Below are 17,153 nucleotides of genomic sequence, written 5' to 3' on the forward strand. Positions count from 1 at the left end.
CTTATGTAATTACCGCTGCTGGACTTGTGAGCAGAGCCAAAATCTAACCCAGAGTTAGAAAAACAAAGCAGCACCTTGGTTAAACCGTTAAAAAAAGGGCCGCCGATATTAAGTCGACCGGGGCAAACTGTTCGGAAGTTTGCCATCTCTTATTCTCGAGTCATCAGCTGCTCAGGGATTCCACTCCTAACCAAGAATAGCCCTTTGAATGAGCCAGTGAGGTTGAGTCTCGGTTTCTTGACTGGTAAACTGCAGAATTCAAATTAGAAAATCGTTATGATCCATAATTGCTTAAAAATGACTTTAGGCCAAGCTTATAGTATATTGTCTTTTCAACATACTTTCCCTCTTCTTTTTTTTTTGTGGTACACGGTCTTCTCACTGTTGTGGCCTCTCCCGTTGTGGAGCACAGGCTCCGGACGCGCAGGCTCAGCGGCCATGGCTCACGGGCCCAGCCGCTCCCTGGCATGTGGGATCTTCCCGGACCGGGGCACAAACCCGTGTCCCCTGCATCGGCAGGCGGACTCTCAACCACTGCGCCACCAGGGAAGCCCCTCCCTTTTCTTGCTTCAAGCCTTTATTTAAATTTTCATTTAAGTGGCAGCTCTGAGTGGCTTTCAATGTGCGGAAATAGGGTTAAGCCTAAGATACACGTTTACACCCAAATCAAGACAGCATGAACATCTAGCTATGAAGATCTAACGGGTGAAGGCAGCACCTTCCACTCAACCTTTGCTTTTGATGGAACGAAATCTCCATCCACTGGTCTCTTACTATCCTATTTGGTTTGCGCTATAAGTCTCAGAAAAATATATCAAATCTCCTTAGTAAAACAAAAAATGGTCTGAATCTGTGTGTGGAGGGGTGTCTCTGAGTCATAAAACCGCTAGTGGGAGAAGACAGATGAGATGCATTCTTATAACGGCCGCATTCTTGGCCCGTTGATTCGGAAAACGGTGACCCTCTCTTCTTTACTATCAGGTGACAATGCTAGGCTGACTGGGCAAAGATCAGATCAAATAATCCCAAACAGCAGATAAACAAATGATAGTATTTTTATGTGGCTTTAGAATTTGCATTTAAATTTGAACATGGTGCGTTTAGGGTCCTGTTAGTTTCCCAGTTTTTTAAACAAAAGATCAAAATATATCAATGAGAACCCAGAAGCTGTGAGCAAGCCACCCAGTCTCTCCCCTCCACCATCATCGGTGTCCGTAAACAAGGTAACACAGGGAGCTGCAGCTGTCTGTTGGACTTCTGTGACGTGGTCTTCTGATGAGACCCTCAAATGTTGAAAAGGACACACTTCAATAATAATTCATAGGGAATTATGTGCCAGTGTGTAGATGAGCGTGTTTTTGTTTTCCTTACATGTGTCGGTCTGTCTGGAGGGTGTCCCGTTAGAGCAAACAGCCTTGTTAAAACATGTACAGAAGCAGCACACGTGGCCTGTGATTTTGACTGTTAGTGTCCTTTTATATCAGAATCTGTAGACTCAGCAAAAAACCATCAGGCTCTAAGCATCTGCTTTTCTAAAAAACTCGGGGTTTGGGATCCCTGCCCTCACAGATCTGAGAGTCTAGTGCATTATTCTTGAAGTTTCTTCATCTAAAAGAGCATATTTCGGATGAAAAGACTCTCTCCATTACAAAGCTATGGCTGAGACTGGAAAAGAGATCTATGCATTTTGGCGGTATAAAAATCCATCTGTGAACATAGACTTCATGCTTCCTTACACCTGCTCTTAAGAACGTGTCTTGCTGGGTTCTTGACAACATTCTTAACAGAAGGTTACTAAGAGTCACTGACTAGGTGATCTGATTACGAGTTCCCTAAGGAATAGAGCAGAGGCTGTCATGCTACTCTCTCCCCCAGGACTAACAACAAACATTCAATAATGTTTTAGCTCTGGAAGTATATGTATTTTTCGTATTTATAAGTCCAGGGTCCGTGGCAACATCACAGATCTAAGAATGAAAAGTTCACTCTTTGATTTTCAGACTGGCCAGATATCAAGTGAACTCTGCTTTTCCTGAGGAGGCTGGAGTATCATGTTCCAGAGACAGGCAGAAAGCCCGACTCAGGAACAGGAATCAATGACACTTGAACTTCCTAGAGCATCTGTCCCCTGCCCCGTGAGATGCTAGAATTCAGATCCCAGAAGTGTGCTTCCTTCATCTAAAAGAATGATGGGGGCTTCCCTGGTGGCGCAGTGGTAAGAGTCCGCCTGCCGATGCAGGGGACACGGGTTCGTGCCCCGGTCGGGAAGATCCCCCATGCTGTGGAGCGGCTGGGCCCGTGAGCCATGGCCGCTGAGCCTGTGCGTCCGGAGCCTGTGCTCTGCAACGGGAGAGGCCACGACAGTGAGAGGCCCGCATACCGCAAAAAAAACAAAACAAAACAAAACAAAATAAAATAAAATAAAATAAAATAACGATGAAAGAAAGGACCACGAATTAATAGTTCAGATTCCTAACGATAAGAGTGCTAAAACATGTGCATTTCTCCTGACTCAATCATTTAATAAGAAATAGACAGCAGAAGACAGAACATATAATTGTACCAGAAGTGAAACCTATCATTTACTGAGGAATCCCACCCATCTCTCCCCAAAGCCACTCTGCCCTACTTCCTCAATGCCAGACAGCCTACAGGTAAATGTGTGTGTGTGTGTGTGTAATGTCATTTAATCTCCATGACAACCTATAACAGACATCTATTACGAAGACAAAACACCGAGGCTCTGAGAGTTACCTAAGCAGCCGAGTCACGGAGCCGGAGTCAGCAGGGCGGAGGTTTGCATCTAGGTCTGCTGATCCTACCGCCTGCATGCTGCCACAGTCCAGGCAGAATGAGAGACTCTGTGCCCAGCTCGGAGCAACAAGTACCATGGCACACAAACCCCTGCACTGACAGTAAGGTAAAGACCAGTGTTCAGCGGAGAGATCTCGGGGCTCAGGCAAGGAAGTCTTTGAAGGAGTCTGTCAATGTCATAACCTGAATCCACACGACGGAAAGAAGGAAGATACCTAAGTCCCACCTCCCTCATGGAGGCCTGCCTGGTGGCCGTGAGGACAGCCCTTTAGTGGAGAAGGGGTTTCTCTCTGTTAGAAGAAGTTTAGTTCCATCTCTACAAGCTTTGAATACTCCAGAAGAGAACGACAAAGTTTCACGATGTAGGAGAGCTCCGGAGCATTGACTATTTGGTTCAACGCCTTTAAAAGATCCAGAACAAAACTTGGCTTGAAACATGACCATTATCCCAGAGCACCAGTATTTTTCCACTGCAGGGACAGGCCAGCAACATCAGTCATCATCAGCTCCAGTTTTTTTTTTGTTTTTTGTTTGTAATTTAAACCTAATAGATTCAGAACCAAAATACCACGGAGGATCATTCAACAGATAGTTTATTGGGCACATGCCCCGTGTCAGGTCTTGTGCTAGCTGCTGAGGGCCAGGTTCACCATTAGGTAAACAAAACCCAGAACCCCTGCCCTCACAGATCTGAGAGGCTAGTGCATTATTCTCTAAGTTTCTTCATCTAAAAGAGCATATTTCGGATGAAAAGACTCTCTCCATTACAAAGCTATGGCTGAGACTGGAAAAGAGATCTATGCATTTTGGCGGTATAAAAATCCATCTGTGAACATAAACTTCATGCTGCCTTACACCTGCTCTTAAGAACGCGTCTTGCTGGGTTCTTGACAACATTCTTAACAGGAGGTTACTAAGAGTCACTGACTAGGCGATCTGATTACGAGTTCCCTAAGGAATAGAGCAGAAGCTGTCATGCCGCTCTCTCCCCCAGGACTAACAACAAACATTCAATAAACACTCTTGCTGAAGAACAAATGGTCTCAAGTGCTTCCAAAGACACATCTTGGATTCCTCACACTTTGGGTTCTCGATGGCAGCTAGAACTTCTCTACAAACACAGGTTGCAAACGGCATTGCAGAGAAACTGAATTTTAGGGCAGATCATTCTAGTTTAGCACCTTCCTTTTATGGATAAGAACGCCTAGAGCCGGCGGCGATGACAGCTTTATGGGGGCAGAGAGAGGGGCAGGCACGTCTCCTCACTCTAGGGCTCTGTGCACCGATTTATGTCCCCCACCACCATTTTCCCCTCGAAGCAGGACATGAGTGACTACATTTTAGTTGCAAACTGATTTTTCTTTGGAGCTTTTTGAAATTTAGCACCTACTAGAGAGTGGAACTCATATCATTGGTGTAGCCTTCTGAAAGCTTACTTCTGGTGAAAATAGAGTATTTTAAACATCGGGGAACCTCATCTGCAAAATACTGAACGTAGAAGATCCCCTTCTAAAGCCAGGTAATTTACCCCAATCAGCAAATTCCGTGCATTCACGTACCGGCCGTCCATGAATGCTTTCATAATATAGCAGAGCTTTCTGCAGGGCCACTTTCTCATTAGCAATCTGGTCTTTGGTCATATCCTGTATAAACACAAGGATAGAAAATGAGAAAGGGGAAAACATTTGTGAACGTCCCGACTTCTTTATTTAGTTAAACACATTTCCCACGGTAAGGTTAAAAGAATGTTTATACAACAGCCCTCCCTAGCTTGATCCAAAGCTAGGAATTAGCTATTCCTGGTGTCTTACTGGAAACACAGACAGCACAGCAGAATCGTCACCTATGAGTACTCCTATCTCCCATGCCGTGGGCAAAGGCACGTTGGACTGAGGTAAACAAGGCTGCAAGGCACATGGGGCTCAGCTTACCGGCTCCGGCAATGACTACAGTTACAGGACACACATTCCCAAAGGCTTGTCTCTAATCCTCAGAGAGTCACCACGCTGTCTATTAACTGAAACAAGTCCATTCTTCAATCTGTACAACAGGGTTTCCTGCTTTCAGTCTGCAGTCCAAACCCAAAGTCCCTACAGTTAAAACACTCTGAGTTTGTTTTATCTGCTTCTCTGGACGTCTCAGAGTGCGGGAGGTTTAAAAAGGTGTCGCTCTACCACCTTCCCACTGGGACCCTGGGACGGGCCCTGCCATCCCACCAGCTGACTGGAATGCTTTAGGATTAGCGGTCGGCTCGGGGCCTTCAGAGAACCACACCTTAATGTCCTCAGGACGGCTGGTTTCCACCCGCTTCTCCTGGAGCTTCCTTTGGATGGACTCCAGCGTGGCTTCGACGCTAGGCTTTAAGGCTTTGTCTACCAGCTCTTGCTTCTTCTCGTCTTCTTTCTCAAGCTGGGAGCCAAAACTCTTGGGGAGAGTATTGCTTCGCTGCCGCATCCTGGGGCTTAGGTCCTCTTCCGATATCTTCAATTTTGACTCTAGGAGAAAAGATTTGGGGGTGGAGATGTATGGGAATTGACATCTGCTGAACCCAGATTGTTTCTCTGTGCTGTTAATGACTGCTTAGCCTTGTCTTTTTTTTTCCCCAGAAAGTATCTAATTATAATATCAGTCGAAATCCCTGGGTTATTGTGTTAAACCCAAGAAAAATGATAACGTCTTCCTGGATTCTCTGGTATGATTTCCTAACCCTCATTCCTGAGAAAGTTTTAGTTCTTTAACAGCCATGCTTAGCCACACCAACCTGTTTGCTGTTCTCAGAATGAGGCGGATGTCTTCCTACACTGATTCCCTTAGCGTTTACAGGTATTTGCAGATCCAGCGCCCAAGTGCTGGCCAACTTTTTCTGTATGACGTATAGACCTCACATTGGAATTATTTTCACTTTGTATTCTATTCTATTGTGTATATGACTCTGTGTCCTAAAAGACAGCAAGCGCTTTGAGGGACAGGGACCAAATCCTTCTCATATCCATCTGTGTTCTATGTCTTAATTCCATAGCAAATAACGCCTTGGATTAAACAGGCACTTCGAGTTGAAACCATCATCCTTATATTAGTGATTTAGGGAAGTAAAAACTATGCTGCTGAATTTGCATCTTAGCTGATCTGGGTTTCCCCGTGATTGAGGCCATGGGAAGACACGGAGAAAGTGTGCCCTGAACACGTAGAGCCCTGGGAAGCAGCTTCAAGGAACTTGTCTTTCCTGGAATATTTTAGCAGCGAGGGGCGCTCAGCACGTGGTGAGGTCGCAGCTCCTGCACCTGGCTTGTTCTCCGGAGACCACACCATAGGTCTAGAGCTTTACCTACCTTTAAGTTGTTTCCGGAATTTGGCAAGGTCATTTGTCCATTTCAGAACCTCCGGATTGGCTGCTTTGTCGCTGTGGGAAGGCTGAGAAAAGGAAATCTTGAGTAAATGTTTTGGAATTGGGGCAGGAAAAAGAAGAGTTTGATAATCAGTTTGTTTTAAACAGGAAGGAAAAGTTGAGTTTACTGGAACAATAAATGAACCGTGATTAATCAGAGCAACTTCACAGGTGCGATTCCATTATCCTTCTTTATATCTTGTTGTTTATTTATTTTTTAATACTATCTGGTTATTTTTTTTTTTTTGCGGTATGCGGGCCTCTCACTGCTGTGGCCTCTCCCGTTGCGGAGCACAGGCTCTGGACGCGCAGGCCCAGCGGCCATGGCTCACGGGCCCAGCCGCTCCGCGGCATGTGGGATCTTCCCGGACCGGGGCACGAACCCGTGTCCCCTGCATCGGCAGGTGGACTCTCAACCACTGTGCCACCAGGGAAGCCCTATCTGGTTATTTTTGATGCTTTCAAAGAATTCCTCAGAGGCAAAATGCTGGATTTTTATGATCATGGACTTCTATGAGGCCCATGGCCTCTTTTCCTTTATTTGTAGGGTTCAACCTGTCAGGCTAACAGGATAGAAAGCAGAGGGGTATACGGTATTTTACACTACAAACACCACGAAAAATGCCTTTTTTGCCACTCTTGTGAGAAATACTAAGGATAGAGCTGAGAGTAGAATGAGGTCAGTACTAATAAAATTCTAGAAGATAATCTTGAATTACGTTTTAGGCAAGCGAAATACTTCATTTAATGATTTTTCCCGTCCCTGTTCACTGATCAATTTACAAGACGTTGAGGAAAGCATTCCGTTCCTTTGTAAGGATACACCCGTGCAAGGAATTTGCTGATACATGATGTCTGGGGTTTATCAGGGTTTATTACCCAGTGCTTAGTGCCTTTCTGTTTTGAGATTCCCTAGAAATTTCCCTTCCTCTTTATCACTTCTCTGACTCGCTGACACTCAGATACATCACGTCGAGGGAGGCGGGGGACGGAGGGAAGCCGGCGAGGATGCTTACCCTGTACTTCCGCTCTTCTTCGAATCTGTCTTCAAACTTTCGGATCTTCTTTTTCAGGCTCTGAATCCTTCGCGTGAGCTGCGCAGGTGTCAGGTCCTCTTGCCCATCGTCATAGGAGCCCAGAGAGGAGCTGCGTCGCCTGTGAGGGACACAGGGCGGGGTCAGCTTCCCTAGGAACAGTCACCGCCTGCTGGGAGGGGCTCTGGGGATGAGGGATGAAGGATGGGGTAGACAGGGGTGGGCGGGACCGTCCACACCGCGTTTATCCTCTCGAATAAAAGAAAGCTGACTGCTAATTCATGTTGTGACCTTGAGCTCTGCATGTCCTGCCTTTGCCATAGGTCCAGTCTTCTCCAGCTCACCTTTACATTCGGCGAAGCTAGGACTGACATGTGCACAGTGGACCTCACGGTTAAATATGAGAGAGCTCTGGAAAGGAGGGGCTGATGGAGACGCAGCTGATGATGCTGTCGTTGGGCCACAGGTCAAGTGAAAAATTACAACAGAGGGTGTGCACTAGGATGGAGAGTCTCAAATATGTTCCTCCATCTACGTACGACTTAATTAAAAAAACTACTAGCCATCAGCAACATTCCTAGGTCTTCTAACGTTACAGGGATGGTACCTTTGCGCATCTGCGACATAAAGAAACACACCTCATGAAAGGATGGGAATTGGGGGGAGACGGGGGCACTTCCGTGTCGTCCAGGTACTGCCTGCTCTGCCCGTAAGCGTAGAAGCGGGGAGAGAGCATGGGGCCGCTGTCCTCATCCAGGAGCTGCCGAATCAGGCGCCCTGCCTGCGGGGAGAGGCGTGCTTCGTCAGCGTGTACACTCTCCTGCTGCCACGAGGAGAAAGCCGGGGTGGGCTCTGGAAAAGAACAAGGGTAAGAGGCCAAATGGTTCTTCAGAGCACACTTGTTTTCTGAATGCATCAGGAGGAACTGAACTCGGGAGGCATATTTTATTTATTTGTTTAGTTTTTGTTTGGCTGTGCTGCACGGCTTACAGGTTCTCAGCTCCCCAACCAGAGATAGAACCCGTGCCCCCTGCAGTGGAAGCGCAGAGTTCTAACCACTGGACCACCGGGGAATTCCCAGTTTCACAGTTTAGATGGAAGGTTGTAACTTGGGACACTATGCCCTGACCGGAATCGGCAAATCTAACTGACAGCCATCATCTACCCTCTGTCTCCACCCTCACTTGCCTTCAAAAGAGAATGTGCTAGGGCTGCCCTGAGGAACAGTGTGTGCTTCCAACTTTCCCCACAGATCCCTGTTGATAACTTCTCCATCGGAGGGTGTTATGGAAGAGAAACTCACGTGTGCCTGGGAGGGAGTGGTTTGCCATCATGGCTGGACATCCCTCACTGAAACCACTAAGGAATCACGTGAACCCTGTGAGACCCCATCGGTTTAGGAGTTTACGGCCTCCGCTGAGGTCATTCAATAAGCTTGTTTTGTGCGCTTCTGCTTAGCACGTTAGGATTTAGCATGTTTCAAATACATGCTCTGTACCTGAAACCTCAGAGGCTACTTAAGACTACAGTTAAAGTAAGATACATGCATAAAATTAGTCAGAAAAAAAGAAAGCCTTACAAAGGACAAATCAGTATGAATTATTTTAGACACCCTTGAAAAAAAAACAGACTTAGCACAAAATCCTGATTTGTCATTTTGGGAGGCAACAGGATGATATTGATTTCCCTTCACTGCAAGACCCACCTCAATGTATTTCTTTCCTCATTAAAAAAAATCCTATCTGACATATTTTCGGGATAGATCTCAGATGATGTAGGGTATTTCATTTGTAATCCTCTCCTTCATTAAAAAAACAAGAAAAGATTACGCTTTAAATACACTTGTGGATACTGTGATTTACACAAGGCTGGAATTTGGCCATGATCTTAAATTCTGGGATTCCCACAGTTTGAATCATGGAACAATTGCTCCTTCAGCTATCAAAGTATTTCTAAAATCTACAAAATTATCTTCAACAAGTGCTTACTCAGTATTTTACTTCAAAAGATCATACTGTAATCACGGAACATTAAAGCTGGTTGAAACTTCATACATCATCTAACCTGGTGACTTTTCAAAGCTGGCTGCACATTAGGGTCACAGAGAGAAGTATAAATAACTCCTACCGTACAGGTCCTCACACCACCCAATTAGGCAGAATTTTTAGGTGAGGGTCCACATATGTGTGAGACACACACACACAAACACACACTCTCTAGAAAGCTTCCCAAGTCTTCCAAAATGCAGTCAGGTTTGAGAACTACTGATTCAATCCAACGGATTACACATAAGGACACTGAAACCCAAAGAATTCCAGAGCAAACACCTAATCAATGACAAGAGTTGGGTCTAGAAACCCAGTCTCCTATCCTCCAGGACAGTGCTTCAATTCAGAATGTGCCAGGTGCTTCAAGGACAAGGATGGCTGTCTTAAAAATATTTTAAACCCCACAGTACAGTAGGAGAGTTAGGTGCATTAATTTAAAAAAATGAACCTCATGTGGGATGAGGTTCTCAAAATTTAAAGACAACCAAGTTATCTGGTAACACAGATGATACTATAAATACTTTGAAAAATGAAAGCATGTTAAAGACAGAGTCTTGCCTATCGAGTCTTAAAGAGTGGCAGAGAATATGCTGGTAGACAGACACAGCTAAAGCCGGAGACGAACAGAAGTTGTTTCATTGTTTGCACTGACGCTGTCGGCTGCCCCCCCACAAGTGGCAGAGCTCAGATACGAGCAGCTCTGGAAATGCCAACAGGAAAGAGTGAAAATGCATTGCGAGGTGAGGGGGTATGAGGGAAGGAGAAGGTGAGTGGAAAGCAATTCCTAGAAAAACAACAAAAATGTAGTATAAAGCTGCAGAAGATGGGACTATTAAGCTGAGTAGATGACATCGTCTATTTCATGATATTTCATAAGACAGGAGTAATTTTCTATAAGGACTAAAATCAATGGAACCAGGACAGGGAAAGGGTTAAGATGACTTGAACAGTAAAGCAGCACGCAACCACCTCACTGCCAAGTGGCAAAGGAGCAAAACCCCTGGGGGAAGGGCTCGGTGGTTGGTGAGGACAGAGGGCATCGGCTAAACGAAGTCTGATGTTGATGTTGGCATGCGTGTGCTGTCTACATTTCTCCTCATCAAAACTCAGTTTGAAAAGGTGTTACTTGAGGTCCTGAAGCCCTTTAATCTGTCTGAATCTAGCAGATATAACTCTTAAAAAATATTACAACTAATCTCTGCTTTGAGCTTGAACTCTGTGGTCTCTGTGCACCAAAATTTCTCCAAAGACAGTATGTGTTTGTGACCATTAACCAAACATGTCTCCAGTAAAAAATATACAGTGATCCTGAGTTAACTACAAAATACTACTCATGTGCTTGTTGATGCTTTGTGACTAACATGGGGCCATCCCTCAGACACAGCTGTCTTCTGGGGCTCCATTCCGACCCATCGCTTCACTGACAAGAAGACAAAATGTGTCATTTTCCTAGTGTCACCAGTGGTATATATAAAGTACATGGCTAAAGAAATTGTAGCTTATGGGTGACACTGTTTCTTGAATTCACTTTTTAAATTTTTACCTTTTACTGTATGATTCTGTTTATTTTTTAATTGAAGTATAGTTGGTTTACAATGTTGTGTTAATTTCAGGTGTACAGCAAGGTGATTCAGATATATATGTATACATATATATATATACACATACACACACACACACACACACACACACGTACACACGCATATTCTTTTTTAGATTCTTTTCCATTATAGGTTATTATAAGATATTGAATATAGTTTCCTGTGCTATACAGAAGGCCCTAGCTGTTTATCTATTTTATTTGTTCATTTATTTATTTATTATTATTATTTCTTAACATCTTTATAGGAGTATAATTGCTTTACAATTGTTTACCTATTTTATATACAGTAGTTTGTCTCTGTTAATCCCCAACTCCTAATTTATCCCTCCCCATCCCCTTTCCCCTCTGGTAACCATAAGTTTGTTTTCTATGTCTGTGAGTCTATTTCTGTTTTGTAAATAAGTTCATTTGTATCATTTTTCTAGATTCCACATATTAGTGGTATCATACGACATTTGTCTTTCTCTGTCTGACTTAGTTCACTTGGTATGATAATCTCTAGGAAATTCACTTATTTAAAAATGAGAAATAGGGCTTCCCTGGTGGCGCAGTGGTTGGGAGTCCGCCTGCCGATGCAGGGGACACGGGTTCGTGCCCCGGTCCGGGAAGATCCCACATGCCGCGGAGCGGCTGGGCCCGTGACCATGGCCGCTGAGCCTGCGCGTCTGGAGCCTGTGCTCAGCAACGGGAGGGGCCGCAGCAGTGAGAGGCCCGCGTACCAATCAATCAATCAATCAATCAATCAATAAATAAATAGGAGAAATATAAGACCATTAAGAATTTCAACCTTATAAGCTGGGACGAAGTGAGAGAGAGGCATGGACATATATACACTACCAAACGTAAGGTAGATAGCTAGTGGGAAGCAGCCGCATAGCACAGGGAGATCAGCTCGGTGCTTTGTGACCACCTAGAGGGGTGGGATAGGGAGGGTGGGAGGGAGGGAGACGCAAGAGGGAAGAGATATGGGAACATATGTATATGTATAACTGATTCACTTTGTTATAAAGCAGAAACTAACACACCATTGTAAAGGAATTATACTCCAATAAAGATGTTAAAAAAAGAAAAAAAATTTCAACCCTAACAAAATAAAAAGACATGTTTCATCATTAGCTGCAGATAGAACAAAAGTTTCTCACCTATGCAATATGAAATGCTCAAATGATTTCTCTCTCCTTTTTCTCTTCCTTTCATTCTATACAGTCTTATAATTTAAGGCTCCTACTCAAAAGAGTTATATAATTACATGTAATACATAGTTCAATATAACTAAAGAATCAGTAAGACCAACTATTCCTCTGTTTTAGTTTGAAGCAATCTAAGAATACAATGCTATCTCATGTTTTGAGAGTTGGCGCTCAAATAGAATAACAAGAACAAAGTGAGAACAGCCCTGTAGTCCGTGATAGCATGTCCTGTGCATTACCTACCTGCTTAGAAAGCGAGTTTGAGACTGTGTTCACTGACCATTCCCTACTGAGGGCTTGGGAAATATTTTATATTTGAATCAGTAATTCTAGTGCAATGAAACAGACAAACATATTGCAAGACAATTATTCAAAGGAAAAGAGAAAAGAGTTGAGGCTTCAAACTGGATTTTCATCTTAAAGGACCACATAAAACAAAAGCGTTTTCATATCTGGAGCAGAATTCCCTGGGTACGGTGGTTTTGGTTTTAGCCATGTGTCTGGTCACAAAGAACTCTGGACTTAAGTATGGCATGTCTATTAAAAATTAATCCGCCCAGGTTAGCTGACATCACAGCAGGTCAGAAATAACAGAGATAAAAGCTGCATGCTTGCTACCTAAGTAATAAAAAAGAAGAGATCCTGGGGGAGTTCCAGTTCAGACACTTACAGCACACATGGAAATGAAGGAGATTCACTGCAGGAAGAGGGAATACAACCCTGACTAATGCTAACGTGATCACTGGGACATAGCTCCTCTCTGCTCAGCTGGCTGGATCCATTTACTACACAAAGAAAACTGACTACTGAAGATTTATCTCTAAGAAATCTGCACAGAATTAGGGGAGCTGATGCTTTCCATTACCACCTATGTATATGCTATTTAGAGCCATTCCTACTCGTCGTGATGTCGCACTGTCTTCCCAGGAGGCTACTCGGCAGCACTGGAGGTCCCTGCACATCCCAGATGCAGAAACATGGAAGCCCCACTGGTGAGGGGTCTTCACTGGGGGAAGCCTTTCATAAAATTTTCCTTAGAATTCCAAAATTTAATCTTAGAACAATGGCTGTCCTATTAAATTGTTCCAATAGTCTCGCAAACTATCAAAGTTAGAGGGAAACTTAGTAACCATCAATCCAAAATAACATCAACTAGGGCCATCTGTGTTCTGCAAATGGCATTATTTTATTCTTTTTAATGGCCGAGTAATATTCCATTATATATATATGCACCACATCTTCTTTTTCCATTCCTCTGTCAATGGACATTTAGGTTGCCTCCACGTCTTGGCTATTGTAAATAGAGCTGCAATGAACATTGGGGTGCATGTTTGTCCTACTGAGTGAAGTAGGTCAGACAGAGAAAGAGAAACATCGTATGACATCCCTTATATGCGGAATCTAAAAAGAAATGATACAAGTGAACTTATTTACAAAACAGAAACAGACTCACAGACTTAGAGAACAAACTTATGGTTACTGGGGGGAAGGATGGGGGGAAGGGATAGTTAGGGAGTTTGGGACTGACACGTATACACTGCTATATTTAAAATGAATAACCAACAAGGACCTACTGTATAGCACAGGGAACTCTGCTCAATGTTATGTGGCAGCCTGGCTGGGAGGGGAGTTTGGGGGAGAGTGGATACATGTATATGTATGGCTGAGTCCCTTTGCTGTGCACCTGAAACTATCACAACATTGTTAATCGGCTACACTCCAAGAGAAAATAAGAAGTTAAAACAAACAAAAAAGCAACATCAGCTAACACTCACTCAGTGCCCAACAAGTGACTGTGCTGAGTACTCTGCATATGTTAGCTCATTTAATCCTGCAAAAACATACTAAGTAGATACTACTATAGTTACTACACGTTATTAGGTACTGTGTCACCTATTACAAGATGGGGAAGCTGAGGCCCAAACGGAGACAGGCTGACTACCTTGTCCACAAAGCTGATTAAGTGGTAGAGCCATGATTTGAACTCTCGATGTGTCTGCCTCTTAACCTCATGGTCCGCTGCCTGCCGCGATACTGAACCGGCACTGCTCAGAAAGAGGGTGGAAGTCGGGAGACAGTGATCTTGAATCATCATGTTGCCTCTTTTAGCCTCAGCTTTCTTAGCTGTATAATGGGAGGGCTCAACTGTAAGATCTTTAAGATCCCTGGCTTCTCTATCATTTTTTTTTAGAGAATTTCCTTTCTACAGTTATTTTTGATAAGCAGTAAGTGATGAATAAGATATCTGAAGTATTTTATGTCCTTTAAAAAACGTTCTTTCGACGCTGATTTCACCAGGACAAATCTAATAGAGTAACCGAGTGTTTACATCTCAGTCCTTCCACAAGGGGTGGAAATCAACATGAATTGGCTGATTAGAACATTCTAATTATGTAACTTTCAAGGACTTTAAAGAAGGAAGACGAGTTCATTTGATTTGTGTATTCGTTTCATTTTGGAGAGCGGAAACCCTAGTAAGAGTGATGATGATGTTGCTGTCACGCGGACAGATCAAATAATGTGCCCTAATACATAGCTACACGTAGAGAAAAAAAAAGATCAAGCATGTGTTATGTATCTGTCAACAAGCACAACTAGACCATGATCCCACATGCACTTTGAGAGGGTTCCACTCTATGTAGCCTAAGGAACCTATTATCAGTTTCATTTTTCTTTGTATTTCCCTGATACCATATGCCCCAGAAGCCAGAGAGCATCATTTCCACGTGGGAGCATACACGGCGGAGAACAGTACCAGCAGGCTGCTCATTAAGTACTGTCTCCCCTGATATTCTGTGAAGGAGAATGAACTACGGTTCGGGGATGGATACTAAGCAAACCAAAAAGAGGGGGTTACACTACATGGTGGTCTGGAGACTAGTGACGGAGACCTATAGAGGGACACTGGCTCATACGGTTTCGGTAACTACTCCTTTTGTTTATGTATTTTGTTGCACTGGTTTCACATCCACCGTTTAAATTAGTGTCAAGTTAATTCCTTACTGGGAAGCCACCATGTTGTTTCTTACTGAAGCTATAGAAAAAGTGGTTCAGTTCAGTGACTGAACTGACTGCTCACATCTTAGCCACGCTTTATGCAAAAATTCCTTTGACTAGACTTACAGCTATATTACTGCTACAATGTAAAGTGGACATTTAAAATAAATGAATATATACATAAATATACTGAAAGCAGTAACCAAATGATCTAAACAGCCTTGAAATGAATCCACGTAGATTTCTGAGATATGCAAGTTCAATGACAAATGCAGTAATCGGCAAAACAAAAACAAAAACAAAAACGTTAAAACTACTTATTTCATAAATTACATGGATAATACAATTCACATTCCCAAGCACAGTAAAATGTATTTCTTTCTCTCCATAAGCTTTAAAAATTTCATCTAGGGGCTTCCCTGGTGGCACAGCGGTTGAGAGTCCGCCTGCCGATGCAGAGGACACGGGTTCGTGCCCCAGTCCGGGAAGATCCCACATGAAGCGGAGCGGCTGGGCCTGTGAGCCATGGCCGCTGAGCCTGCGCATCTGGAGCCTGTGCTCCGCAACGGGAGAGGCCACGACAGTGAGAGGCCTGCGTACCGCAAAAAAAAAAAATTTCATCTACTTTTCTAATACAAAATATAATACAGTATTGGTCCCTTCATCTTATTTTTTTATCTGGCAGAAAGTTCTTTACGTTAAGTGATGAAATAGTTTTAAGGAAACAATAAGTTAGCTTTCACCCACTCTGGAGAGATTTTTCAGTTTTATATTTAGCCTCTTTACGTGTGCTGGAAGAGACTATACATTTATGATTAACCAAAGTAAAAACAATCCAACACCTGAGTCCACTTCAGTAGGAGGAGGAAGAATCTACCTTCCCTTTTCCTCAATAAATCATCAAGATAATATGGCCAATTTGAATTCTGACCCAAAGTCCTAGTTTTTATCTAGAGCTGTATGTTAATGATATGAGGAGACCATATTCTTGAAACCCAAATATAGCACTGATTTTGGCTACTGTTTTTGTTTTATCTGGGTGACAGTGGCTACCGTGGGACTTTTCTGGTGGGGTGGTAAGGTTGTTTTTAATGTATGAATGAAAGCACACCTGATTATTTCAAAGTACACAAAAGAACAACAACGAACACCAGCCAGGAACGGATCGCTTAAAAACAGAACAAAAAACCCGGAATTCTTCCCCCAGTGGACAGATTATGGGCTGGGACGATCTGACAAAATCCCAGATCCACTGCTTAATCACATGGGAAAACAAAACAAAACGACAACAAAAGGAACTGGAACACGTTTCTGAGATTGCAAGGAGGGAAAATTAGAATAAAAAACCAGTTTGATTTTGTTTCCCTAAAGCCCGGTGCAAGGAGCATCATGGGCGCCACTATTTTTCACCTTGTGCTCTTTTTAGATCATCTTTTGGCCCTTCATCTAAGATCGTTAACATAGTGAATACTTTTTGGTTAAAAAGGGGTGGGCAGAAGACAAGAAACTCAGGTGCTTTTGAAAAAGACTGATTTTCTTAATAGTTGTCATTCTCTGCTAAGTCATTGTGTTAAATCAGGCTGCTGTTCTGAACTCAGGAGCACAATTTCTCCCTCTCTGTAGCCTTCAAGCACACATACGGCCTAGAGGCAGATGGGCACTTATTTTGGACACACACTGATATGTTTGGATGCAGACACATGGAAAATGGAAGAACAGCAGCTTGACAGAACTGCTGCAGGATCCTCCCTGAAATACAGTTTTGACAAGATGAGGACACCCTCTTCTTCTGCAGAAGTAAATTTCTAACGTTTTTGTCAAAAGTCTGTAGAAAAACCAATCTAAAGCAATGTATTACAGGCTTTCAAGAAGAAGCACTTTTATTCAGTGCTTTCCTGATAAGCAAATTCCTTGTTTGCTAACCTGGATTTAAAAATTCTATCCATAAAAACAAACATAGAATCAAAGCAGATCAAAATCATCTTGAAAAATGGGGAGGAGACTTAGCAAAGGAGGTGGATGGTGGGCATGTAGCAGGGGGAAGCAGTTACACTGACAGCAAACCCTAAATGCACACCAGTT

At 43.4% G+C, this 17,153-nt stretch overlaps 1 protein-coding gene across 3 annotated transcripts in view; it reads right to left on the minus strand.

Moving 5' to 3' along the window:
* FAM13A (family with sequence similarity 13 member A) overlaps positions 1-17,153 on the minus strand; it is a 354,436-nt gene that overhangs the window by 19,325 nt on the left and 317,958 nt on the right. For all 3 annotated transcript variants that reach the window (XM_049709015.1, XM_004276998.4, XM_033400352.2), the window contains exons 15-19: positions 7,872-8,085; positions 7,216-7,354; positions 6,144-6,225; positions 5,089-5,309; positions 4,374-4,457 (exon numbers count right to left, since the gene is read on the minus strand). In XM_049709015.1, the coding sequence (XP_049564972.1) occupies positions 4,374-4,457; positions 5,089-5,309; positions 6,144-6,225; positions 7,216-7,354; positions 7,872-8,085 (740 nt within the window). The remainder of the gene's footprint in view (positions 1-4,373; positions 4,458-5,088; positions 5,310-6,143; positions 6,226-7,215; positions 7,355-7,871; positions 8,086-17,153) is intronic.

Source organism: Orcinus orca, chromosome 4 (genome assembly GCF_937001465.1).
Source record: "Orcinus orca chromosome 4, mOrcOrc1.1, whole genome shotgun sequence".
Classification (NCBI taxonomy): Eukaryota; Metazoa; Chordata; class Mammalia; order Artiodactyla; family Delphinidae; genus Orcinus; species Orcinus orca.